This window comes from Hemiscyllium ocellatum, chromosome 25 (assembly GCF_020745735.1).
Source record: "Hemiscyllium ocellatum isolate sHemOce1 chromosome 25, sHemOce1.pat.X.cur, whole genome shotgun sequence".
Taxonomy (NCBI): domain Eukaryota; kingdom Metazoa; phylum Chordata; class Chondrichthyes; order Orectolobiformes; family Hemiscylliidae; genus Hemiscyllium; species Hemiscyllium ocellatum.
The window spans coordinates 235,632-263,195 of record NC_083425.1 but is presented as its reverse complement, the minus strand read 5'-3'; the positions used below and the strand labels follow the sequence as shown (position 1 = coordinate 263,195).

Sequence of the window (27,564 nt, the reverse complement as noted above, 5' to 3'; positions counted from 1 at the left end):
CCCATAAATACCATGTTTTCTTAGCTTGTATCAATTCTGAATGAGAGTCATACCAGACTTGAAATGTTAACTCTGCTTTCTCTACACAGATGCTGCCAAACCTGCTGTGTTTCTCTAGCAATTTTTTGTTTTTGTTTCTGATTTCCAGCGATTCCAGTTCTTTGTTTTATTCGAGTAGGTTGTGCCTGTACTCATTGGAATTTAGAAGAATGGGAGGCAACCTTATTCAAAAATGTAAGATTCTTAAGGTGCTTTATGGGTAGCAGCACAGAGAGTATTTCCCCTTGTGGAAGAGTCTAGGACCAGAGGGCATAATCTCAGAATAAACGGTCACCCTTTTAAGACAGAAATGAGGAGGACTTCTTCTCAGAGGGCTGTCAAGACTGGGTTATTAGATATATTTTAGACTGAAGCAGAGTGGTTTTTATCAGGAAAGGAATCAAGGGCAATGGGGAAAAGGCAGGAACATGATGCTGAGCATTATCAGATCTGCCATGATCTCATTGAATGACGAAATAGACTTGATGTGCTGATTGGCCTAATCCTGTTCCGATATCGTTTGTCCTACTCTGGCTAGCTACATGTCATTTTGCATTGCTAAATTTTATGATAATCATGAAGTGGGGTGCTGGAAAAGCACAGCAGGTCAGGCAGCATCCAAGGGGCAGGAGAGTCGATGTTTCAGGCAAAAGCCCTTCATCAGAAATAAGAGGGGCTGGTGGGGGGGTGGGGGAAGGGGGCTTTGATAAATAGGAGGGTGGAATGTGGATTGGGTAAGGCAGCTGGGAAGGTGATAGGTAAATGCAGGTGGGGATGATGGTGCTAGGTCAGAGGGGAGGGTGGAGTGGATAGGTGGGAAGGAAAATGGACGGGTTGAACAAGAGGGCAGTGCCGTTGGAGGGGTGGATCTGAGATAAGGTGGGAGCAGGGGAGATGAGGAAACTGTGAAGTCGACATTGATGCTGTGTGGTTGGAGGGTCCCAAGGAGGAAGATGTGGTGTTCTTCCTCCAGGTGTCAGGTGGCTAGGATTTGGCAGTGGAGGAGGCCCAGGACTTGCATGTCCTTGGCGGAGTGGAAGGAGGAGTTGAAATGTTTGGCCACAGGACAGGTGCCGGGAATGAAGGGTGGGTTGGTGGGAGCCCCACTAACCAGTTCTACCTCTTACCCAAAATCCATAAACCTGACATCCCCAGTCGTTGCATTGTCTCCACCTGCTCCTGCCCCGCCGAATTTATTTCCTCATGCCTTGACACCGTCATGTTTTCCTTGGCCCAGGAACTCCCCACATACATTTTGGACACCACCCACACCCTCAATCTCCTCCATGACTTTTGTTCCCCCCCTCCCCATCCTGTGAAAACACTATCCCTTACTCCCAATTCCTCCGCCTCCGCCACATCTGCTCCCAGGAGAAGCAATTCCACTCCAGGACATCCCAGATGGCCTCATATTTCAGGGACTACAATTTCCCCTCCCACATGATAAACAATGGCATCCAGCACATCTCCTCCACCCCCCACCCTATCCACCGCCAAATCCAAACCACCTGACGACTGGAGGAAGAACGTCTCACCTTCCTCCTTAGGACCTCCCAATCATGTGGCATCAATGTGGATTTTACCTGTTTCCTCACCTCCCCTGCTTCCACCTTATCCCAGATCCAACCCTCCAACTCGGCACGGCCCCATGAAATGTCCTACATGTCTATCTTCCTTCAAAACTATCCGATCCATCTTCCCTTCTAATCTATCACTACCACAACCCATCTGCATCTACCTATCGCCTTCCCAGCTACCTTTCCCCCATCCTCATCCCACTCTCCTATTTACTTCTCAGCCCCCTTCCACCCACCCCCTCAAATTCCTGATGAAGAACTTTTGCCCAAAATGTTGACTCTCCTGCTCCTTGGATGCTGCTTGACCTGCTGCGCTTTTCCAGCATCACCCTTTTTGACTCTGATCTCCAGCATCTGCAGTCCTCACTTTCTCTTCGATCTTATGATATTGTCCCCTACTGACACCTGATCCACTTGCCCCACCTAATTCCTCAAAACCAAATCCCCAGAACCTGGATGTTGCCTGGTATGGGTGATTTGAGCTATGAAGAAGGGTTGGATAGACTGGATGTACTTTGGAGGTTGAGGCGTGACCTAATAGAATTTTATAAGATTGTGAATGGCGTGAGTCTTTTCCCAGGGTGGAGGGGTCAATTACTAGGGAACATGGTTCAAGGTGACGGGGTGGGGGTGGGTGGGGAAGTGGGAGATGTTTAAAAGACATGTGTAAAGCAGGCTTTTTACACAAAGGTTGGTGAATGCCTGGAATGTGCTGCAGACACAATAGCAACATTCAAGAAACACCTGGATGAATGAATTAATAGAAGTCAAAAATCATTGACACGGGTTATAAACACATTTCCTTGAAACCGCAAGCTTTTGGAGTCCCCGCTCCTCCCTCAGGCAGTTAGCGAGACAGAATACATCAGACACAGAGTTTATAGTATAAGATCAAAAGGTCATACAACTTATGCAAATCACAAATGTATTGCCCAAACCAGTTAGAATGGAGGTGTAGATTTCAATTGATTAATATGTAAATCACAGAATTTATTTCAAGTCACTGCCCCGAGATAACTTCAAGTTTTATCAGTATAAAAGTGACACCTCAAGTCAGACAATGTATTTTAGGTGTGATGTCATGTTTCAAGTCTGTTTGTATCTCACCTAATCTGACCTCAATGCCATAAACCTTTTTTACTACCTTATCTATCTGCACTGCCACCTTCAATAATATGTGCACCTGCACACCCAGATCCCTCTGCACATCAATACTCCTAAGGGTTCTGCCATTCACTGTATATTATCCACCTGTATCTGACATTCCAAAATGCATCACCTCATATTTGTCTAGATTAAATTCCATCTGCCATTTTTCCGGCCATGCCTCTAACTGATCTATATCCTGCTGTAACCTCCGACATTCCTCCTCACTATCCCCTCCACTTTGCTTCAGTTGCTCATTGTCATGCCTAGTTATCACTTAACCATCATCCCATAATGGTCTGATTTGGAGATATTGATCTTAAACCTAATACTGCCAGAGGATGAGTACCTCTGGGAACACTGAATGGTAAAATAGGGGTAGAATTAGACATGACTAGTACCATTGGGACAGAGGGTAGATAATTAATGAAGTAGATTTGGTAAGATGTGACAAGAAAGCCACTAGGTCTCAAGCAGCCAACCCTCCATGAAACTCAATGAAACTGGCACAGCCATAAAATGTAAGATGCAGGTTCTTGTGTCTCTCTCCTGTGTGGAGATACAAAACAGTCTGCAGGAACAGACAGGTTCTCCCACCCAGCTTCCTCTGCAAATTTCCTTGTTGCAGTCAAAATGGATAAAAGTCACCTTCAGAGCTTCTGAAAAGGGGAAACTCTGAACTCGTGATTGAAAGACAGCATTAGTGTACACGCTAGCACAAAGTGAGGACTGCAGATGTTGGAGATCAGAGCCGAGCGTGCAGTGGTGGAAAATCACAGCCAGTCCGGCAGCGTCCGAGGAACAGGAGAGTCGCGTTTCGAGCATAAGTTTTTCACCAGGAATGAAAGGCTTATGTTTGAAATGTCAACTCTCCTGCTCTTCAGATGCAACCTAACTGGCTGTGTTTTTCCAGCACCACAGTCTTCGATCAGTGGACACACTCTTGTCTTATCAGTGAAGAACTCTAAGATACTGGAAGAAATTGAAAGGAAACACTTCAACTCTTGTGACCCAGACAGGTGATACAGAACTGTACTTCCCTGATTTTCTTTTTTATTTGACTTTTAAAAGCCTTGTCTGTCACTCTGTGTCTATACGAGTGTGGAGGAATTGAAAGTTATAGCAAGCTATACTTGAGCAATTACATTTCTTTGATGCCATTGATTAAAACCAATCTGTTTGCAATAAATATCAATGTTCTTGTTAAGTACGGAAACCTAGTAAACATTTTGTTTAAAGGCTGAGTTTGTCAGGTAGATTTCTGACTGAGGATAGTTTGTCTATCACATTAAAGATGACTTCAGGAAGAATAGGGCTTGACTTTGAGAGCACTACCTCAATGGGTCATGATGCCTCAAAGAAAAAATTAATAAGTATAGTCATGCGGCATTTTCAATTTCTATTAAAATTTCTTTTCACTATTTCTATGTTAATACAGAAATAATGTATTCACATTAATAGCACCTGGACAAACTAATTAATAGGAAGTCAAACATCACTGACAATCGGTTACAGTCCAACAGGTTTACTTGAAACTGCAAGCTTTTAGACACCCGCGCCTTCCTCAGGCAGTTAGGGACAGACACAGAATTTATAGTAAAAGATGAAAGGGCCATATAACTTATGCAAATATATTGAACAAACCTAGATGGCTATTAAGTCTTTAAACAGTTAGAATGGAGGTTCACATTAAATGTACACTGTTTTTCAGGAAAAATGTATTCTGTGCAAGTCCATTTTGATTATGGCATTTGGCCTTATTCATTTTTGCTATTGTTATGAAGTTGAAGGCGTGTACTGTACCTTTAAGAGAGTGTGAATGCTGGTTTGCTCTCAGAGCTTATACGCACCTGAGTATACGACAAGATAGTGTAGTCTCAGAGTGGACTGAAAAATTGAGAATTGTTTTGTCAACATCGAACCAACAAGAACAAAAAGAACAAAGAACAAAGAGCATTACAGTACAGGAACAGGCCCTTCGGCCCTCCAAGCCTATGCCGATCCATATCCTCGATCTAAACCTGTCGTCTATTTTCTAAGGATCTGTATCCCTCTGCTTCCTGCCCATTCATGTATCCGTCTAGATACATCCTCAATGACACTATCATTCCTGCCCCTACGTTGGCAACACGTTTCAGGCACCCACCACCTTCTGCTCGAAGAACTTCCCATGTATATCTCCCCTAAACTTTCCCCTCTCACTTTGAACTCATGACTGCCAATGAATTGAGTCCCCCACTCTGTGAAAAAGTCTCTTGCTATCCACCCTGTCTACACCTCTCATGATTTGTAGGCCTCAATCAGGTCCCCCTGAGTTTTGAGATGATTTGTAGCTCAGGTTGAGGTTCTGGATGTAGGTTTGCTCACTGAGCTGAAAGGTTCATTTTCAGATGTTTCGTCACCATATTAGTTAACATCAGTGAGCCTCCGGTAAAGCATTGGTGGTATGACCCACTTTCTATTCAGGTTTCCTTGGGTACTTTCCTGTGGTGATGCCAAAGGATTCCTGATGAAGGGCTCCGACCTGAAACACTGACTCTCCTGCTCTTCGGATGCTGCCTGACCTGCTGTGCTTTCCCAGCAACACACTCTCGACTCTGATCTCCAGCATCTGCAGACCTCACTTTCTCCCTGTGTTTATTGTGACCCTGTTCTTTTTGAATACACTGTAAAGGTGATTTTCTTCTGTTCTGTGTAGTTCCTCTGTGCTGCAATGTATGGTGGCTAGTTAAAACAATGTTCTAATGCAGCTTTGTTTGTGGATGTCGGGATGATTGCTTCTGTAGTTCAGTATTTGGTCCGTATGTTGTTTTCCTGTAGATGCTGGCTTGTAGTTCCCCACTGGCTGTTCACTCTACTGTGACATCTCAGCAACAAACCCCAGCAAGCAGACAAAACACATCCAGGAACCCTAGTCACTCTCCCCTACATCAAAGACATCTCAGAAATGACTGCCAGACTATCAGACCTCTTGGCATCATGGTAACCCACAAACCCACCGACACACTAAAACAGCAGCTAATTAACTTGAAAGACCCCACACAGACAACAAGCAAAACTAATGTCATTTACAAATGACAAGAGACATGACCCACTCTCATTAGTATCCTCACATACAGATGAAGAAGGACACCACTTCGACTGAGGTAACACTTCCATCCTAGGACAAGCCAAACAAAGACATGCATGAGAATTCCTAAAAGCATGGCATTCTAACTGGAACTCTATCAACAAACATTGACTTGGATCCCATTTACCATCCCCTGAGAAAAAGAACAGGAAATAGCATAACTACAGGAAATGACGTCATCACAATAAATGATATCACCAACCCAAGAAGACCTAAACACATAAATAGAAAGCGGGTCATGTCACCAGTGCTTCACCTGGAGACTCACTGATGATATTACCTAGTATGAAAACAATCCTTCCAGCTCAGCGCACAAACATACACCCTGGTGATCCTCCTCTGCACCCTCTCCAAAGCATCCACATCCTTTTGGTAATGTGGAGACCGGAACTGTAAGCAGTATTCCATATGTGGCCGAACCAAAGTCCTATACAACTGTAACATGACCTGCCAACTCTTGTACTCAGTATCCCATCTGATAAAGGAAAGTATACCGTATGCCTTCTTGACCACTCACTGACCTGCATTACCATCTTCAGTGAACAATGGACCTGAACATCCAGATCTCTCTGTACTTAAGCTTTCCCCAGGACTTTTCCATTTACTGTACAGTTCGTTCTTGAATTGTATCTTCCAAAATGCATCACCTCGCATATGTCCGGATTGAACTACATCTGCCATTACTCTGCCCAACTGTCCAACCTATATTATGTTCTGCTGTATTCTCTGACAGTCCCTTTCACTATCTGCTACTCCACCAATCTTAGTGTCACCTGTAAACTTGCTAATGAGGCAACCTACACCTTCCTCCAAATCCTTTGTGCAAATCACAAACAGCAGTGGTCCCAGCACGGATCCCTGTGGGACACCACTGGTCACAGGTCTCCATTTTGAGATGCTCCCTTCCACGACCACTCTCTGTCTCCTGTTGCCCAACCAGTTCTCTATCCATCTAACTAGAACACCCTGGACCCCTGTAACTTTACCTTCTTCATCAACCTACCATTGGGTACTTTATCAAATGCCTTACTAAGGTCCATGTATATGACATCTACATCCCTTCCCTCATCAATCAACTTTATCACTTCTTCAAATAATTCTATTAGGTTTGTAAGACATGACCTTCCCTGCAAAAACCCATGTTGCCTATCACTGATAAGCCCATTTTCTTCCAAATGGGTATATATCCTATCCCTCAGTATGTTCTCCAGTAGTTTCCCTAACACTGATGTCAGGCTCACAGGTCTGTAATTACCCTGCTACCCTCCTTAAACAAGGGGACAACATTAGTAATTCTCCAGTCCTCTGGGACCTCACCCATGTTCAAGGATGTTGCCAAGATATCAATTAAAGCCTCAGCTATTTCCTCTCTCGCTTCCCTCTGTAACCTGGGATGGATCTCATCCAAACCTGGGGACTTGTCCACCTTAATGCCTTTTAGAATACATAATACTTCCTCCCTCCTTATGCTGACTTGACCTAGAGTAATCAAACATCTATCTCTAACCTCAACATCTGCCATGTCCCTCTCCTTGGTGAATACCAATGCAAAGTTCTCATTAAGAATCTCACCCATTTTCTCTGACTCCACACATAACTTTCCTCCTTTGTCCTTGAGTGGGCCAACCCTTTCCCGAGTTACCCTCTTGCTCCTTATATATGAGAAGATCGGATCTTAGAGATACAAAAAAGGCACACATTTTGAAAATCAGACAGAGCAACTGCCATTGAGAAAGATATTGAAACCCTCTTCATATGAAACATATTCACAGTAAAAAGAAAGAAGATGACCCAGGGAGATGTTCAGCTGGAAGAAGACAGACATTGAAAATGACAGCCGCTTGTGTGGTTTGAACTTAAGTTGCTGTAATTTTAGTAAGTATCTTATTAAAACAGCATATTGTTACAGAGTTGGAGGCAAGTAAGAAACAGTTAGAAGGGGGGGGGGGGGGCTAGAGTTGTGAATAGTTTTTGTTGAATGTTCACTTTTAGAGATAAAGAATAAATTGATTTTATTTTCTTTAAATAGTGGAATTTGGGTAGTCCTCTATCACTCATACTTAAACAGATTATGAGGTGAGGTGAGCTTTTCTGGATGATTGGTTAAATTAACAGAAGGGTTCACCACTGTGTTGTAACACTATTGACAAAGCATCTGCTAGCTACATGAATTATTTTTCAATTGTATGGTTTTGACATTAGACCCGAATGAAAGAGCCTTAGACTTTTATCGCAAAATCATTCCAAAAGAACTAATGGATTATGGTCTATATAAATAAAGGCTTCTTCAGAATTGGATTTGTAAAGTTCAACTTTTTTGTTAAACCAACAAAAGGGACAATGCCTTTTGGTATTTGGGTGTTCCTGGCAAGGTCAGCATTTGTTGCTCCATTTTAATTGCCCTTGAAATAAGTCTGTTGTTCAGCCATTTCAGAGGGCAGTGAGGAATCAAACACAGAAGTCACACGTAGGTCAGACTGGGTAAAGATGGCAGATTTCCTTCCCTGAAAGCCATGACTAAGCCATGTTACATGGTTGACATTAAGTCAGTTTCTTTTTAGTTCTAGACCTTTTTAAAAATTGAATTTAAATTCTATGATGGAATTTGAACACAAGGATCTAGAGCATTACTGTTCTGGGTTTACCAGTACAGCGACATTACCACCATGCTGCCACAACCCCTTGGCTTACTACATCACGAATACACCCTAGGTAAGTCATGCACATTTTTGGTGTCAGCCTTTCAAATCAATGCTCCCAGTACATGGTGACTGCAGGCAAATTCACCCCAAATTCCCCAAAATGAACAGGAAAATGACCAATCAAGAGAAGTTGCCCTGTAATTGTTGGAATTAGCAAGGAGTTGGCTTTTCAGTCACAGATTGTTTTTGTCACAAAATTGGGGTAGATAGGCTCGTAATGAGTCCCTCAGCACCAAACGTGTGGCAGAAGTAGCATACCAATAATGAGGAGACCCAGTGAACATGTCCATCATTACTAGTAGGAAAGTAGCAGAGTCTCTGAGGTCAGAGAAAGTGGGGCCACTGAGATTGGAAGATGCCTTGGGGTTGGGGAGATGGGGGCACTTGCTGGTAGTGTTGTGTTTAGGAAGTGAGGTTGGGGAGTGCAAGGCTGGGGCCTGGGAGAGGGATGCAAAAGGAAGGGTGGAGATATAAAATAGGGAAGGCACAGCAAAAGGGGAAGAGGGATTGTAAAGGGGGATAGTGAAATGAGGTGATGACCTGCAAAGTAGGAGAGGGATTGCCAAGATGCAGGCTGTAATGGGAAGAAAGGAGTTACAATGTGGGGAGGTGGCTGTATGGGGCACTACTACAAAGGGTGGGGAAAGCAGTTGTAAAAGTGGGAGAGAATTACAAAGAGAATGCAAAATTATAGTTTCCATGGGCTCTTTCTTTAAGTTCCAAAACAATTGCCTGTGTGCATCAGGAGCTAACTCTTATGTAATGAGAATAGCCTGTTTCACAACATCTCCCACATCAAGTAACATGAATACTTTTCTCCAGAGGGCAGACACACCCTCAGAGCAGGCAATTCCATTTAATCTGTGATTAATGACAAATGAGTGTGAGTGTAGGTGAGGCAGGTCTGAGGACCCAGGGGTTAAAATCAAAGAACCAAATCCCTTGCAATTGTCTAAGGGTTGAGATGCTTGCAATGCATTTAAGACTGGGAAGTGTGGAGACGATGAGCAAACTGAGCACAGTGGCACCTTGGTATAGGGAGCCATTCTGGCAAGGAGTAAATCAAATTGTAGTTTTGGTAACAGACAGTATAATGAGGATAGATGCAGTTCCCTGTAGCCGTGAGTGGAAGTGCTGAAGGCTGAATCACCTAACCAGAGTTAAGGAATCTCTTTGGCACAGGAGATTGACTCAGAGATGGGGGTCAGCAATGCATCTGTTGTTGTCCACAGTGACAACGACACTGATAGGACTGGAATGGAGGCTCCACTGATTTTTAACAGTTAGCAACCAAACTAGAAATCCAGATCTCTAAAGTAATTACCGTGGTTAGCACTGCTGCCTCACAGCGCCTGTAGACCCGGGTTCAATTCCCGACTCAGGCGACTGACTGTGTGGAGTTTGCACGTTCTCCCCGTGTCTGCGTGGGTTTCCTCCGGGTGCTCCGGTTTCCTCCCACAGTCCAAAGATGTGCGGGTCAGGTGAATTGGCCAAGCTAAATTGCCCGTAGTGTTAGGTAAGGGATAATGTATGGGTGGGTTGCGCTTCGGCGGGTCGGTGTGGACTTGTTGGGCCGAAGGGCCTGTTTCCACACTGTAAGTCTAAGTCTAATCTAATCTAGATTACTACCTAAGCCACAGACAAATGGCCAAAGGGTAAATAAAGTGAAGGAGTCGAATGTGAGGCTCAAATATTGGTTTGTGTGGAACAGGTTTTGGGAGTTTGGGGGGCCCTGGCACCAGTATTGGGCATGAAGGGAGCTGTTTTGTTGGGATGGAACTTTACTTGGATTGTGATGGGACCAGGGTCATAGAGTCATACGGATGTACAGCACGGAAACAGACTCTTCAGTCCAACTCATCCATGCCAACCAGATATCCCAACCTAATCTAGTCCCATTTGCCAGCACTTGGCCCATATCCCTCCAAACCCTTCCTATTCATATACCCATCCAGCTGCCTTTTAAATGATGTAGTTGTACCAGCCTCCACCACTCCCTCTGGCAGCTCATTCTATACACGCACCACCCACTGAATGAAAAAGTTTCCCCTCAGGTCTCTTTTATATCTTTCCCCTCTCACCCCAAACCTATGCCCTCTAGCTCTGGACTCCCCCACCCCAGGGAAAAGACTTTGTGTATTTACCCTATCCATGCCCCTCATAATTTTGTTAACCTTTATAAAGTCACCCCTCAGCCTCTGATGCTCCAGGGAAAACAGCCCCAGCCTATTCAGCTTCTCCCTGTAGCTCAGATCCTCCAATCCTGGCAACATCCTTGTAAATCTTTTCTGAACCCTTTCAAGTTTCATAACATCTTTCCGATAGGATGGAGACCAGAATTACACACAATATTCCAACAGTGGCCTAACCAATGTCCTGTGATCCTGGAGAATCAAATAGCTTGGGCTGTGGCAAAAGTGGGGGGGAGCTTTAAACTAATTACAGGGAGAAAGGTTTAGGAAAGGGGAAATGTAGGATTACAGAGCAGAGGATATGGCAGAATTCGAGGGTAGCGATTTGGATAATTGTCCCCAGAGTGGGACAGGAAGGGACAAAGTTTACAAAAACAGAAAAACAGCAGTAAATAGAGTCAAAATAGGAAAGAATGACAAAAAAGGCAAAGTGAATGACTCTTAAATGTGCACAGTAGTTGGAACAACATAAATGAATTAACTGCACAAATATAGGTTGATGGGTCTAATCTTATAGCCATTGTAGACATTAGTTCCTAGGAGATCAAAGCTGGGAACTAAACATTCAGGGGAATGTGACTTTTCAGAAGGAAAGGGTGGTAAGGTGACATTGTTGGCATGGAATGGAATAAGTGTAATAACAAGAAATGATCTTGAATTGGAAGATGTAGAATCTATATAGAGTCATAGAGATGGGCAGCATGGAAACAGACCCTTCGGTCCAAATCATCCATGCCAACCAGATATGCCAACCCAATCTAGTCCCACCTGCCAGCACCCGGCCAAACGCTTCCTATTCATATACCCATCCAAATGCCTCTTAAATGTTGCAATTGTCCCAGCCTCCACCACTTCCTAAAGACAAGAAATAACAAGAAAAAAAAGGTACTAGTAGGAGTAGCATATAGATTACATAACTCTAAGGATATAGTGAGATAGAGAATAAGTCAGGAGATAATGAGGACATGTAATAAAAGCAGGATATTAATCATCAGTTACTTTAATCTTCATGTAGATTTGGATAGTCAGATGGGCAGAGGAATCCAGGAGGAAAAATGTTATCGTGTATTCAGGATAGACTCCTGGAACAATATGTTGTGGATCCAACCAGGGATCAGACTATTTTGGATCTGGTCATGCGCAACGAGGCAGACTTTTTAGATGATATCAGAGTAAAAGATCCCTTCAGAATTTAGCATTCACTTTGAGAGGGAGGAGCATGGATCCAAAACAACAGTGCTAAACTTAAATAAGGGTAACTACAAAGGAATGAAGGCAGAGCAGGCTGGTGTGGACTGGGCAAGACTTTAGTGGAAAAGCAGTTGAGGAACAATGGCGGATTCACAATAAAACAGTCCATGACTCACAGAAGAGAAGTGAAGAAGGATTCTCAGAAGGGGATAAGCCAACCATGGTTAACTAGGCAGGTTAAAGATAACATCAGACTGAAAAAGAAACATACAATGTGACTGAGATTAGTGGTAAGCCAGAGAATCAGGAAAGTTTTAAAAACTAACAAAAGACAAGAGACTGCAGAGGTCTATAGACAGGTTGAGTGAGCGGGCAAAATTATTGCATTTTGCCTGGAAGAATAGAGGAGCTTAATGTCATATTAGTCGAGAAAGACTGCGGAAAGTCAAAAACAGATTCAGGCTTTCTCATGCTTGAATCACAAAAGGTCAGCATTCAAGTTCAGTAGGTAATATGGAAGACAAATGAAATCTTGGCCTTTATTTCATCAGGAATGGAGCATAAAAGTAGGGGGCCTTTGCTAGAACTATACAAGGGTCTAATTAATCCACAGTTGGAATACGGTGAAACATTTTGGGTTCCTTATCTAAGGTAAATTATTCTGCATTGTAGGTTGACACAAAGTATAGAGGGACTATCTAATGAGGACAGTTCAATAGATTGGGCCTGCACTCAATGGAATAGAGAAGAATCAAAGGTGACCTTATTAGAAGAAATAAGATTCACAGGGGGACTTGACAGGGTTGATGCAGAGAGATTGTTTCTCCTGCTGGGAGAGTTTAGGATCAGACACCAGAATCTCAGAGTAAGTGGACACACATTTAAGACAGAAATGAGACTGAATTTCTTCTTTCAGGTTGTGAATCTGTGGAATTCTTTACCAAGGAGAGTATTGAGGCTGCGGTCATTCAAGGCTGAGGTAGATTTTTAATCAGGAATGGAATTGAGGGTTATGGAGACAAGGCAGGAAAGTGGAGTTGGGGCCTTTGGTATGCTTGCCTTTATTGGTCAGTGCATTGAGTAAAAGAGTTCAATGGTCATTTTGCGGCTGTACATGACATTGGTTAGGCACTTTTGAAATACTGTATTCAGTTTTGGTCTTCCTGGTATAGGAAAGATGTGAAGGGTTCAGAAGAGATTTACAAAGATGTTGCCAGGGTTGGAGGGCTTGAGCTAAAGGTAGAGGCCGACTAGGCTGACTATTTTCCCCGGAGCTTGGCAGGTGAGGGGTGACCTGATAAGGGTTTATAAAGTCCATAAGGGGCATGGATAGGATGAATAGTCAAGGTCTTTGGCCCAGGGTAGAGGAATCAAAAGCTAGACGGCATAGGTTTAAAGTAGGAGCGTGAATATTTAAAAGGGACTTAAGGGACGACTTTTTCATGCAGAGAGTGGTGTGTTTGTATGGAATGAGCTGCCAGAAGAAGTGAAGGCTGATATAATTACAACATTTGGTTAGATCTCATAGAATACAGGAAGAACTAGCCATGTGGATAAAGAGCTGGCTCAAAGGTAGAAGACAGAGGGTGGTGGTGGAAAGTTGTTTTTCAGACTGGAGGCCTGTGACCAGTGGAGTGCCACAAAGACTAGTGTGGGGGTCCTCCACTTTATGTCATTTCCATAAATGATTTGGGTACGAGTGTAAATGGTACAGTTGGTAAGTTTGCAGATGACATCAAAATTGGGGATGTAGTGGACAATGAAGAGGGTTATCTCAGATTACAATAGGATCTTGATCAGATGGGCCAATGGGCTGAGAAGTGGCAGATGGAGTTTAATTCAGATAAATGCGAGGTGCTGCATTTTGGGAAAGCAAATCTTAGCAGGACTTATACACAATGGTAATGTCCTAGGGAGTGTTGCTGAACAAAGACAAGTTGGAGTGCAGGTTCATAGCTCCTTGAAAGTGGAGTTGCAGGTAGATAGGATAGTGAAGAAGGCGTTTGGTATGCTTTCCTTTATTGGTCAGAGAATTGAGTATAGGAGTTGGGAGGTCATATTGTGGCTGTTAGGACATTGGTTAGGCCACTGTTGGAATATTGCATGCAATTCTGGTCTCCTTCCTATTGGAAAGATGTTGTGAAACTTAAAAGGGTTCAGAAAAGATTTACAAGGATGTTGCCAGGGTTGGAGGATTTGAGCTACAGGGAGAGGCTGAACAGGCTGGAGCTGTTTTCCCTGGAGCGTCGGAGGCTGAGGGCTTTGACCTTATAGAGGTTTACAAAATTATGAGGGGCATGGATAGGGTAAATAGACAAAGTCTTCTCCCAGGGGTGGGGGAGTCCAGAACTAGAGGGCATAGGTTTAGGGTGAGAGGGGAAAGATATAAAAGAGACCGAAGGGGCAACTTTTTCACTCAGTGGGTGGTACGTGTATGGAATGAGTTGCCAGGGGATGTGGTGGAGGCTGGTACAATTGCAATATTTAAGAGGTATTTAGATGGGTATATGAATAGAAAGGGTTTGAAGGAATATGGGCCGGGTGCAGGCAGGTGGGACTGGATTGGGTTGGGATATCTGGTCGGCATGGACAGTTTGGACCGAAGGGTCAGTTTCCGTGCTGTACATCTCTATGACTCTATGACTCTATTTTAAAGGAAGGATTTAGAGGTATATGGGCCAAAGGCAGCCACATGGGACTAGCTTAATTTAGGGTACCTGGTCTGCATAGATGAGCTGGAACAAAGGGTCTGTTTCCGTGCTGTGTAGTTGTATGACTCTGTCAGATTAGCCATGATCTCTTTGAATGGCAGAACAGGCTCAATGGGCTGAATGGCCTACTTCTGCCCCTATTTGTGATGGTTTTATGATCCTTAGAAACTTCCTATGACATTGAAGCACAACTTTCAAGTGATCTACCTGCCAATTTACTTTGCATGGGCAGTATCCATTTTCCTTCAGCAATTCATTTGTCTCACGATTTTCTCAAATGACATTGAGAATCTCCCACACCTATTTCCTCAAATTTTGGTAGCGCCTATACAAATGTAAATATTTCCTTTCTGGACTCTAGATTATGACTAAGTTTTTCCTCACCAGGGCTTGCAATGGCACCCGAAATTCCATTTTTTAAGTACATATTGAGGTGATATTCCTTACCTCACTGTTCTTTTCCTCATAGCAATTCAATTTTCCTAAGCTTTCATCCTTTGACTGTCTCTTCTCTCTGAAGTTCGAGTTTTTAAAATTCACTTCTGTCTCCAGCTTCTTTTTCTATATCAAGCTGCTTTGTCTTTTCCTAATGTTCAAACTGCCTTAACTGTAACTCAATCTGAACTGACCTGATGTGTCATTATTTAGAGTACCAGATCTCTCTCATATTTCTATCAAACCCAAATGCCATGCTCATCCATCAATTATCTGTCTTTTTAGCTCTGCCAGGCAATTCTACTTCTAATTTACTAGCCAATTCAATTCTCTGGATTTTGTGATTTCTCTCAAGTTTGTCAGAGATAGCTCTTCAATTTACAGTAAAGCTTTAGCAGCTTTTTAGTGTCCTGTTATTTTTTAATGCAAAACTTGATGCTTATCCTTTTATCTTTCATTACTTATGCTAATTCGACACCCAATTTAGCATTGCCTAATTTTTAAATATTCTGGCCAAGAGTACCCAAACCTTGTCATGAACCATTGAGATAATGTGCTTGAAATAAAGTCCCTAATTGTCATAAATCTGAAGGTACCAAAAATCCCAATATGCCTTTGACTGAGAGCGAGTCAGAATAAAAGCAAAGCACAACAGGCACCTTTCTAATAATAAAGTAACTCAAAGTTTGGGAGTAGGTTTGTAGCTCGGGTGCTGAACTTTTAACAATAGTGAAAAGATTTCTAAATTATGTACCTTAAACTTTACCCTTTCCAAAACTTATCATATTCTCACAGACAAAGAAAAAGACAAAATACAATGTCATGAGTAGAGACAAAGAAAAGGTCAGAAGAAAACTTCTGTGTCATCAGTTCAAATCACAAAACTAGATGGGTTGGTTTCACAAAGGTTTTGATTCTTCAATGATACCTCACTATAATCTGTGCAACAGTGTTCAGTTTTGAGTTCACTACTTCTTGATTGGACCCAGGTTCTTTCTGGCTGTCTTTGGGGTTTAGAATGATTTGTTTCAGCAATTCTGAAAGAGTTTTTATGCTCTTTTGACAGATAATAGGAGAGAAATTTACAGTGAAAGAGTAGACAAAAAGATTGATGCAGTTGAAAATGCGTTGCTGGTTAAAGCACAGCAGGTCAGCCAGCATCCAAGGAATAGGAAATTCGACGTTTCGGGCATAAGCCCTTCATCAGGAATCAAAAAGATTGATGCAGCTAAGTTCAATTTATTGCATATTCTCGCTTTTTTAAAGTTTCTGTTTTTCTCACTTTAAGTCCATTGTCCAAAAAGTTAAATAGTGTGATCACTTACACGATACTGTGAGCTGCTACTTTATGAAATAAGCTTTTTTGTCAAGTGCCTTCAAACAGGCTCCCTTTGTCCACAATGCACATTACTCCATCAATAAATCGGTTTAACAGTTTTCCCTTTCACAAAACCATGCAGATGCTATCTCATTGCTTCTAGGTTTTCCACGTGCCCAATTACAACCTCCTTAAATTATTGATTTCAACATAATCTCCATGACAGATATCAAGCTATTTGGGTTATAATTTCTTACTTTCTGCTTGCCTTCCTTCTTGAATAGAGAGGTTATATTTGTTATTTTCCAATCTATTGAATCTTTCTATAACCTAACAAATTAACACCAATGCATTTATCACCACCACATTAGCCACCATTTTTAATCAGAGAATCATACAATACAGAAGAGAATCTCTGGCTGTCGAGTCTGGACTGCCCCAAAAATGCTATACATACACCATTCCCACTTTCCCACACTAGGCCTATGTTATGACATTTCAAGTGCTTTTTAAAGATTGTGAGGCTACCCAACTCAAGTACTCTCCCAGGAAATGTTTCTCAAATCCCTTTCAAATTTCATGTTCTTCACTTTAAGATTATGTTCCCTTTGTTCTGAGCTTTTGTTTGAGGGGACGAGCTGCTTTTTACCCACCCTGTCCAAGCCCTTATAACCTTTTACACCTCTGTCACGACCCCCTCAGCCTTCTCTGCTGCAAAGAAAACAACCTGAGCATATCCAGCCTCTGTTCATCACTGAAATGTTCCATCCCAAGCAACATCCTGGTGAATCTCTTTTGTACTCCTTTCATAAAACATTACAGCACAGCACAGGCCCTTCAGCCCTTGGCGCTGTACTGTCCTGTGAAACCAAACTAAAACCATCTAACCTACACTATTCCATTACCATCCATATGTTTATCCAATGACCATTTAAATGCCCGTAAAGTTGGCAAGTCTATTACTATTGCAGGCAGGGCATTCCATACCCTTCCTGCTCTCTCATCAGTCCTATATCTATCACCCTTCAATTTAAAGCTATGTCCCTTCGTGTCAGCCATCACTATCCAAGGAAAAAGGTTCTCACTGTCCACCCGTCTAACCCTCTGATTACCTTATATGTCTCAATTAAGTCACCTCTCAACCTTCTTCTCACTAACAAAAACAGCCTCAAGTCCCTCAGCCTTTCCTCATAAATCCTTCCCTCTAGACCAGGCTACATCCTAGTAAACATCCTCTGCACCTTTTCCAATGCTTCCACATCCTTCCTATAATGTGGCGACCAGAACCATATGGAATACTCCAAGTGCGGCCGCACCAGAAGTTTCTACACATGAAAAATGACTTCATGGCTCCGAAACTCAATAAAAGCTAATACACTGTATGCCTTCTTAACAACCCTATCAACCTGGGTGGTAACTTTCATGTACTGATGTACATGGACATAGAGATCTCTCTGCTCATCTACACTACCAAGAATCTTAACCATTAGCCCGGTACTGTATTCCTATTAATCCTTTCAAAGTGGATCACCTTATACTTTTCAGCATTAAACTCTATTTGCCACCTCTCAGCCCAGTTCTGCAGCTTATCTATGCCTCTCTGTAACCTGCAACATCCTTCAGCACTATCCACAACTCCACTGACTTTAGTGTCATCTGCAATTTTACTAACCCATCCTTCTATGTCCCCATCCAGGTCATTTATAAAAATGAAAAACAGCCCCAAAACTGAACTTTGCGATACGCCACTAGCAACAGAACTCCAGGATGAACATTTCCCATCAATCAACACCCTCTGTCTTCTTACAGCTATCCAATTTCTGATCCAGACCACTAAATCACCCTCAATCCCATGCCTCTACTTTTTCTGCAATAGCCTACCGTGGGGTACCTTATCAAATACTTTCAATGCAATGACATTCTTTCCATAGTGCAAAGACCAGAGTTGCACACAGTACTCCAATGGTGGCCCAAACAAAGTTCTGTACAGCTCCAACATAACCTTTTTGACCTTATAATCTATATCATGTTATGAAGATATGGGTGTACTATACCTTTAAGAGAGTTAAAAGCCGGTAGTGACAGCACCAAATATTCTCAATAAGACATAATGTAACATGGAAATGGCAAAACAGATTTGAACTAGGCCCATCAGGTTAAATTAAATATCAAATTCCAATTACGTTTGAATTGAGTATATTGACAATCTTAAAAGGCAATGACACAATGCGATGCTTTGGGGAAAATTGAACAGTTGAGAAGAGGACTGCCACCAGACAAACCACTGTAGGTTGCTAGTCAGAACTCTCTGAGACGTACTGGTCATGAAGGAGTTTGCACAAAGACAAACCTCAACACTAATCCAGAGAGCCAATCTACCAATGAAGATAAATAGAAGATTTGACCTCTGGCTGGTTTTAAAGTTTGAACTTTTGTGTAAATCTTATTTGGGAGCTTTATCAAACTAGTATTAGAGAAGGGAAGGTAAACATAGGTTAGAGAAAGGAGGTTAAATAGTTGTGAGTTAATTATTTTCTATTATACTTTACGAAATAAAGTTGTTCATTTTTTCTTTAAATAGTTCTTTGCATCTTGAATTTTCACAGATTATAGAGGAACCTTGATTATCTGATGGGCGGACACTATTTCTTTTGGATAATTGATTATTCAGTTAATTGATTCAATGCTTTTCCTCTGGAGCTCGGAGTTTTCTGTTAGGTCCACTCCTAGTTCAAGAAACTAGGCAGCAGCATACCGCGTGTGAGCCCCGCCTGCCCCCCCCATTCCCCTAACCTCATCCAATACTGTCCCTGTCCACCCCAACCCTTGCCACTGACCCGCTCTCCGTATCCCATGGGGTGAATTGAGTGTCTGTGAAAGTAAAGGGGTACAAGTCTGTGAGAGGGTGCGTGTGGGAATGTTTGTGTGAGCATATGAGAGAGGGTCTGTGTGAGTGTGTGTGTCTGTCGGAGAGTGCAATGGGGTCACCTGTAGTGTGATATGAACCCAAGGTTCATGTGGGGACATGAACCCCCCAAACGCACACCCACATACACACATAAGTTTGTGGTGTGAATTTGTACTTGCAGAATTACATTTTATTTTTCAAAGTTTGTGAGAATTTCAAAGTTTGTAAAATTACATTTTACTTTGCTGAAAAACTGCATGAATCCATGTAAGATTCTGTAAATCTGTCTTTTGATTAGAATCAGTCTGACCATTGGGGCACAATCTCACAGCACATTATCTGGGCCGACATGACATCAATTGCTAAAGTGCACCTGAGAACGTATTTTTTTAATAAAAAGTTTTGCGATTTACATATGAAAGAGCTGAAACCAACCTGGTGATTGTAAAAGGTGAGAGACCTAACAAACAATCCGGGTCTTTTTCAATCTATAATTTCAGTTCCATCAGTGTACACTTTTGCTGTAAATTCTGTGTATAACAATATTATTCTCCACAACCACCTGATGAAGGAGCAGCGCTCTGAAAGTTCCTGCTCCCAGATAACGCTGTTGCACTATAACCGGGTGCTGTGATTTGACAGACTGCACCAGAAGCTTTGGGTTGTGATGCCACGGCCCGGAGCTGTGTCTTAATCTATCTAAACATTAAAGTATAATGTTTCTATCCTCCCACTCCCACCTGTTGTCATTCTGTTTCCCCATCTTTAATTACATTCAGTTAAACTCCAGCAGCATCCACCATCCGGCCGGCTTGGAGAAATGGGCGGAGCTATCGGGCCGGGGCTGTCGGGGATTGGCTGGAGCGGACGTTTGGGGGCGGGGCTGTCACTGGGCGTGGCAGGATGGAGGGGGCAGGGACATCGAGGGGCGTGGATTTGGAAGTGGATGGCGTATCAGCGGGCGGGGATTGGTGGACAGGGCGGGGCAATCGTGGACCGGAATTATGGGAGAGTGCGGAGCTCTGGGGTGACGGGCTTCCAGAGGGGCGGGGTTTATGGCGGGGGGCGGGGCTATTGATGGCGATGGAATGGGCGGTGATCTCATGGGTGTGTCTCGGATAGGGGCAGGGCCATCTGGGCGGGGATTGATGTAAGTGGGTGGGGCTACCGGAGGCGGGGATTGGATGACAAGGCAGGGTTTTCGGTGAAGGGGGGTGCGGTACAAAGGGAGGAGCTATCAGCTGGCAGGGAAAGGGGAGGGACGAGGCTCAGGTGGGCGGGATTAGAGAGAGGGCGGGTCTATCCTAGTCGGGTGTTTGGTCCAAAGGGCAGAGCTATTAGGACCAGGCTTTGGGGAGAGGGAGGGGTTATAGGGACATGGTGCGCGGTGCAAAGGGCGGAGCTAATAGTGTACGACATCTCCGCCACGCCCCATGGGTGTGTCCCGCCCTAGAAAACAGCCAATCAAAGATAGAGAGACGGAGCACCGCCCCTATAGTGCTGTGACGTAACCACCACGTTACGTAAATACGTCATCGCGTTGCCGAGCGGCTTCTCCCAGCGGCGGCGATGGAGGTGGACGCGGATCTGGGAATTGGTCATGGCCCCGGAGCCGGTGATCCCGGGCCTGACGGCAGGCGAGCACCCGGGGATGTGGAGCCCCAGCTTACGGTCACGGTAGAGCCGAGGCCTCCTGTCCCAGCTTCTCCATCCCCTGCAGCATCTCCAGCGCAGTCCCCGGCCCCAGCTCCGGCTCCGGGCAGCCAGCGGCTCCTGTTTGTGGATGACCTGGTGTCGGGCACCTACAAGGGGGCCTTGAGGCACGGCATCGTCGGCCTGATCCACGGTGAAGTCAGCAGCGGCGAGAGCTCGGACACGGACGAAGAGGGCACCGGCCGGGAGCGGCCTCTCAAGAAGGGCTATGTCCGGGTGCAGTGGTACCCAGAGGGTGGCAAGCAGGACGTGAAGGAAATCAAGGTGAGGTTGGCATGATGCTGAGAGAGGGGCGGCCGAGCTGTCGGTGAGACACTGAAACAATGTGCAATGTAGAACCAGGGGCGATTGTTTTAAAAACCATTCATTTAAAATGAGGTAAAGGGATACTTGTTCTGAGGGTCAAATGCGTGCCATTCCCTTCCTGAAAATGCAGTGGATACAGCATCTCTAAAGTTTTAAAAGGTGGGGAGGGTAGATCTTTGATTACCAAGGGATCTGCAGGAATGTAGGGATGAGGTTAAAATCGGGTCAGTCATGGCTTTTGGAAGGGCCGAATGGCTATCTCTGATTGCATGTTCATGGGGTCCTTAATATGTTTGGTGGGGTGTACATGGTAATTCAGCCATACTGCATACCATTCCACTTGCACAAGGAAATCCAAATTTTTCTCTTTTTTTTAAATGCTAGGCTAGACAGAGTCCACTCTGTTCTGGTTTCAGAGATTATGTTCACTACCTCCCTGTCCAATTGTAATAAAGCCTTCTATGCTCTGATCATTACTGAAAAAAAATTCTGCAATTTTTATTATTTTCTAATGGCTGATTTTTGTGTACCAGTTTTTATTGATTTTTCCATTTGTGGAATATTGTACATGTACAATGATGTACAGAAACCTTGGGGGGTGGTTGGTTACCGTTGACCAGAAACCTAACTGCTCTGATATGTTCTGTGGGTCTGATATGAAGTTTAAGACTGAGTATTATACAGTAATTGACTCACCTGAGTCCTGAAGCTTACCTACTAGTTGTAAATAGAAGCCTGAAATGACACTTTTACATAATGTCTGCATGCCTGCATACTAGTGATACTCTAAGCTCAACATTGTCCAGGGCAAAGCAGTCTGCTTAATCAGAGGCCATCAGCCATCTTAAACCGCTGCTCCCTCCACCGCAGGTGTGGTGTGACTGCGATAACTTTCAAATATATGATGTGCTACAGCAAATGTGTAAGATATTTTTTAAAATGGTTTTCTGCATGGGACAATAAAGTGTAGTTGGGATATTCTACCGTAATAGGCAGAGGAACCTGGGCTGTGATTCCAGATACAACAATGTGGTTGACTCCTAACTTCTCTCTGGCTTAGGAATACACTCAGCTATGTAAAACCAATATGGAAAAGTTGATGAATCTCTCCATCTATTCAACGGAATTTAGCATCGGGCAAAAATATTGATGTTGCCAGTAATGCCCACCAATCCCACGAACAAATAAACTGGCCACCACTCTAGAAACCTGAAAGCAGCAACTGTTTGGGGGAACTGTAACTTCCCTGTCCAGCTCACTCTGGTCATGAGTCGAGTTGCTTACTTTCAGTTGTCTATTGACATCTTTCTCCAGAATGTGTTTTCACTCAGAGCGTAATCTCTTGCAGTCCATGAGCTTTGAGTAGATGATTGGGTTTGGCTTTGGCAGAACTTTGGTTGTGTAGTCATGTCTTGGTTCGTGTTCTTTCAACAATTTCTCCTCCAGCTTCTCTGTTTGTAGAAATTATCCTCTTGTCTTTGTCATCTTCACCTCCAGTGACAACTCCAAGGAGATTATGGATATCTTTGTCACGAAGATTGAGGCTATGTGGTCAGCGTTTGCTGTGTTCTCCCTTCATGTACCATACAGGGTCAAACCTGCTTGAAGACATATTCCTGACCTAGCTTCTCTCCTTGGGTTTTGTCCCTAGCCCACTTCAAGTTTTCCATTATTACCTTTCTTAAAACCAACACTTGACTCCTTTGACCTTGTGATCTGATTTCCCCCATCAAACTTTGTCTTGCAAGGCAATTGAGCAACTTTAGGCTTTTTCTCACTGGAGGTTAGAAATAGGGTAGATGCTAAGCTGTGACTCATTGCGTGGGGGAATCATAGAAGTAGGGGGCACAACTTCAGAATCTAAGAATCTTCAATCTAAGATTACGAGGGTGAATGCTTCTCTAATATTGTGAATTTCCATCAAAAACTGTGACAGCTTAATTGTTGAAGATATTCAAGACTGAGATGGGGATATCCTTAAACCATAGGGGAGTTGTGAGTTGTAGGGACTGGGTGATTGAGGCCAAGGTCAAATCAGCTATATGATTTTATTAAGCAAGCTTGAGGAACTGTGGATTAGTTTTCTGTTTCTTCTGTGATATTCTTTCTAGAATCTCTGTGTTGCCACCTCCCAAATCCATGTCCATCTTTCCTAGATCTCCTAGGTTTCTGCCCTGTCGCAATATTGAGATCGCTGTTGTCAAATCATATATTCAAGTGTGTCTAAACTTTCCTTCCTTGTCCTTTTCAACCTGTTACAGCTTTTGATATCATTGATCATGCAATTGTAATGCACTCCTTTTGGATCCAAGAATATTGGTGAACCAATTGGAATTTTGCAACAGAAAAGCTTCACAGACACTATAACTGAGAACAGGTCTCTGATTTTTCAATTTTTAAAAATTGAGCTCAGAATCAAAGTGCATTGGATTGATTTCAATGATCAATCTCTGGATCATACATCCAAGTATCTACACTCCTAATTCATTAATGTAGCTACTATCCTATGAAGTCCATGATCTCTAGTGATTTACTAGAGCCTCATTTATCTTGAACTTTTGTTATACCACTTTTCTGTTCATGTTGAACACTGTTTCATTTTGAATGTCATCATTGAGTGATGTCTTTGCGACTGTTTTCAGAAGCAATAATATAGAAAATTTCAACGCATTCTAGAAAACCTGATCTCCTCATTGGCGTTAAACATATCTATACTGGTTGTGCTTTTCATAGACAACAGCTAACTTGATGTGAATTTGATGTTCCCTATTTTATTTCCTGTAATGACTCTAGAAATTTTCACATTTGCGAATGGCTGGCTGCCAGTAATTTTCTGTTATTCCCTTTCTTACTTTCTTGAACATGCATAATACATTCTTTTTCTTTGGCACACTTCTTCCAATTTTCAGCTAATTGACAACTGTCAGCATATTTTGGGAGGGATATCATCCCAGTCTGGGCCTTCGTAATTTAAGAGCAAGTGAGGACTGCAGATGCTGGAGATCAGAGTCGAGAGTGTGGTGCTGGAAAAGCTCAGCAGGTCAGGCAGCATCCGAGGAGCAGGAAAATTGGCGTTTCGTGCAAGAGCCAATCATCAGAAATGAGGCTTGTGCCAAGAGGGTAGAGAGATAACTGGGTGGGGGGGGGTGGTGGTGGTGGTGGTGGTGTGGTGTGGAGGTGGGCCTGCGGGGGAAGGTAGCTGAGAGTGTGATAGGTAGATGGTGATGGGTCAGAGAGGAGGGTGGAATGGATAGGTAGGAAGGAAGATGGACAAGTAGGACAGATCGTGAGGGTGGTGCTGAATTGGAAGATAGGAACTATGATAAGATGGGGGAGGGGAGAATGAGGAAACTGGTGAAGTCCACATTGATGCCGTGTGGTTGGAGAGTCCCGAGGCAGAAGGTGAGATGTTTTTTTCCAGGTGTAGGGTGGTTAGGATATGGCAATGGAAGAGGCCCAGGACCTGCGTGTCCTTGGCGGAGTTGGACGGGGAGTTGAAGTGTTTGGCCACTGGGCAGTGGGGTTGGTTGGCGTGGATGTCCCGGAGAAGTTCTGAAGCGCTCTGCAAGAAGGAGTCCTGTCTCCCTGATGTAGAGGAAACTGAATCGGGAGCAACGGATACAGTAAGTGACATGTGGAAGTGCAGGTAAAACTCTGGATGTGGAAGGCTCCTTTGGGGCTTTGGATGGAGGTGAGGGGGGAGGTGTGGGCACAGGTTTTGCAATTCCTGTGGTGGCAGGGGAAGGTGTCAGGATGGGACGGTGGGTTGCTGGGGGGCATGGACCTGATTCACCACCTTTCAAGGCCTCAAACATCCGTCAGCATTTTACCTGCACTTCCCCATCTGATCATTTACAGTATCCGTTGTTCCCGATGCAGTCTCTCCTACATGGGGGAGACAGAATGATTCAGAGAACATCTTGGGACACCCGCACCAACCAACCAACGAACCCCACCACCCAATGACTGAACTCTGCCTCCGTCAAGGACATGCAGGTCCTGGGCCACCTCCATAACCACACCCTAACCACTCGATGCCTGGAGGAAGGATGCCTCATGTTCTGTCTTGGTATCCTTCAACCACACGGCATCAATGTGGACTTCACCAGTTTCCTCATTCTCTCCCCTACCCATCCACCTTAAACTATTTCCACCTTTCCAATTCAGCACAATCCTCCTGACCTGTCCTACCTCTCCATCTTCCTTCCCACCTATCCACTCTACCCTCTCCTCTGACATATCCCCATCTCCATGTACCTACTGCACCCTCCCTTCCCCTCCCCTCCCCTTTGTACTTAAGGGCTGGCAACACCAATTGCCCTCTCCTTTTGAATATTAACCTCTTGTGCAGGCTCTTTGACACTTTCCAGTCCCACATTCGCTAGATTCTGTGAAATGCATGCATTATAGTAAGCATCTCTGTTCCCTTGCTGTCAAGTATGTAATTATACTCCTATTTTGCTATCTTGTTAACATACATGCACATAAACATTTTGCTGTTTCCTTTTGTTCTGTCTGAATCTACTATAGTATATTTACTTTGACTAATCCATGTTTTATTATTTTGTACCCACTTATAATATGCTGCAAATGCTTCTGTCATAATGTGTGCTGTTTGGCTACTTTGAGTAGCCATTAGCTGCTGTTTGTAAAATCACTGGTGGAAATAAAGAAATTAAATTCTGAATTTCAGCAGGCAGCACCACTATGTTACACTAAACCAAAAAGCTTTGAAATTTCACATTGCCCTATGTAAAGGCAAGGCTGCATCAGATACATTCTGTGTAAATGTATCTGATGCAACATATTCCCTCTGGGATAATGCAAATGGTTCTCAGAATGATGTAATGGAAACTGCTCAATCTACCTTATTGTGGTAATGCTGATTTTGAAAGTTACTACTTATGGAATTACTGTACCCCTTTATGAATGTTTACATCTTTTAAGACCCTCTTTAACATTCACCTTTAGACCAAACAATTTTGGGTTGCATATCATATCTGTCTTTTCTTTCATTCAGTGTTAGTTGTTTTCTGTTTGTGTTCTTGTAAAGCACATCGAAACATTTTACTGCATTAAAATCGCTCTGTAATGTTAATCTGGTTTCCACATGTGCCCTTGTATCGAGACTGTAAATGAACAAATATTGTGCTGTGAATGTAACAGCATATAATGCAGTTGATATTTGTATTCCTGATTCAGTGCCACTTGCTGGAGATCATAGGCTTGAGCAGCCTTGCACCATTTTAGAAAATATTGAGTCTGAAATAATGATAGTGAAAGCAATATTTTTGGAGATAGCTTGAACTTGTGTACTGTGATACTAATTTAGTCTGTTAATATAACATTATAATTGCTTTTCTGATTTTTTTATTAGAAAGTTTTGTAGGAAAATTGTGGGGAATGGTTTCTAAGATTTCTCAATTTACATCTGCTTTGCAAATTGATAGTGAACAAATTAATACTCCCTGTCTTAATCAATTAAAATTGGCATCCTGACCTCCGATTGGAAGTTGGTGCAATGTATTTTCAAAAGTAGTTCCAAATGTCGACATATGACATTCTGACTTTGCACTGTTGTCTGTACAACTGACAGTGGTCTTGTCTTAGTGAATAACGATCTGTTTTCTGACTTATCGAAGAATTCACTCATTGCCTTTTTCCTGAACATTCTTCTGTGGAACACAGCTGTGTCACATGGTAACACTTACTCAAATTCTAATAAAACAAATAGACTGTTACTGGCAAAGGCCAGCAGCTGTTGCCCATTCCAAGTTGCCCTTGAGAAAATTGGTGGCAAGCTGTTGGCTTGAATCATTGGTGAGCATATCATGCAGGTACGTCACAGTGCTCAGACCCCAAGAATCCTGACTCCGTCAGTGAATGAACAGCATCATAACTCCTTGCCAGGTTGGTGAATGTCTTGATGGGAACTTACAGGTACAGTAGTGGTATTCCTATGAGTTTTCTGCCTTCTCCTTAGAAGTAGGGATTACTGCTTCAAAATGTGCTGTCAAAGGGACCTGTAGGAACTGCAGTATGTCTTGTATATGGTACAAGTTGTTGTAAGACTATAGTGGTGATTGGGGTCAGGGGTGAGTAGTGAATATTAAATATTCATCAGTATTAGTAGGGTTGCTAGTTAATGACCTAATCTACACGTTCCTGAACAGTGTAGGCAATTTAGTATGACTAA

At 43.3% G+C, this 27,564-nt stretch overlaps 1 protein-coding gene across 2 annotated transcripts in view; it reads left to right on the top strand.

Moving 5' to 3' along the window:
• The first annotated feature begins 20,908 nt into the window (after positions 1-20,908).
• The window catches only part of LOC132827882 ((E3-independent) E2 ubiquitin-conjugating enzyme UBE2O), a 177,694-nt gene continuing 171,038 nt past the window's right edge, over positions 20,909-27,564 (top strand). For both annotated transcript variants that reach the window (XM_060844644.1, XM_060844643.1), the window contains exon 1: positions 20,909-21,326. In XM_060844644.1, the coding sequence (XP_060700627.1) occupies positions 20,919-21,326 (408 nt within the window). In that variant the 5' untranslated portion in view covers positions 20,909-20,918. The remainder of the gene's footprint in view (positions 21,327-27,564) is intronic.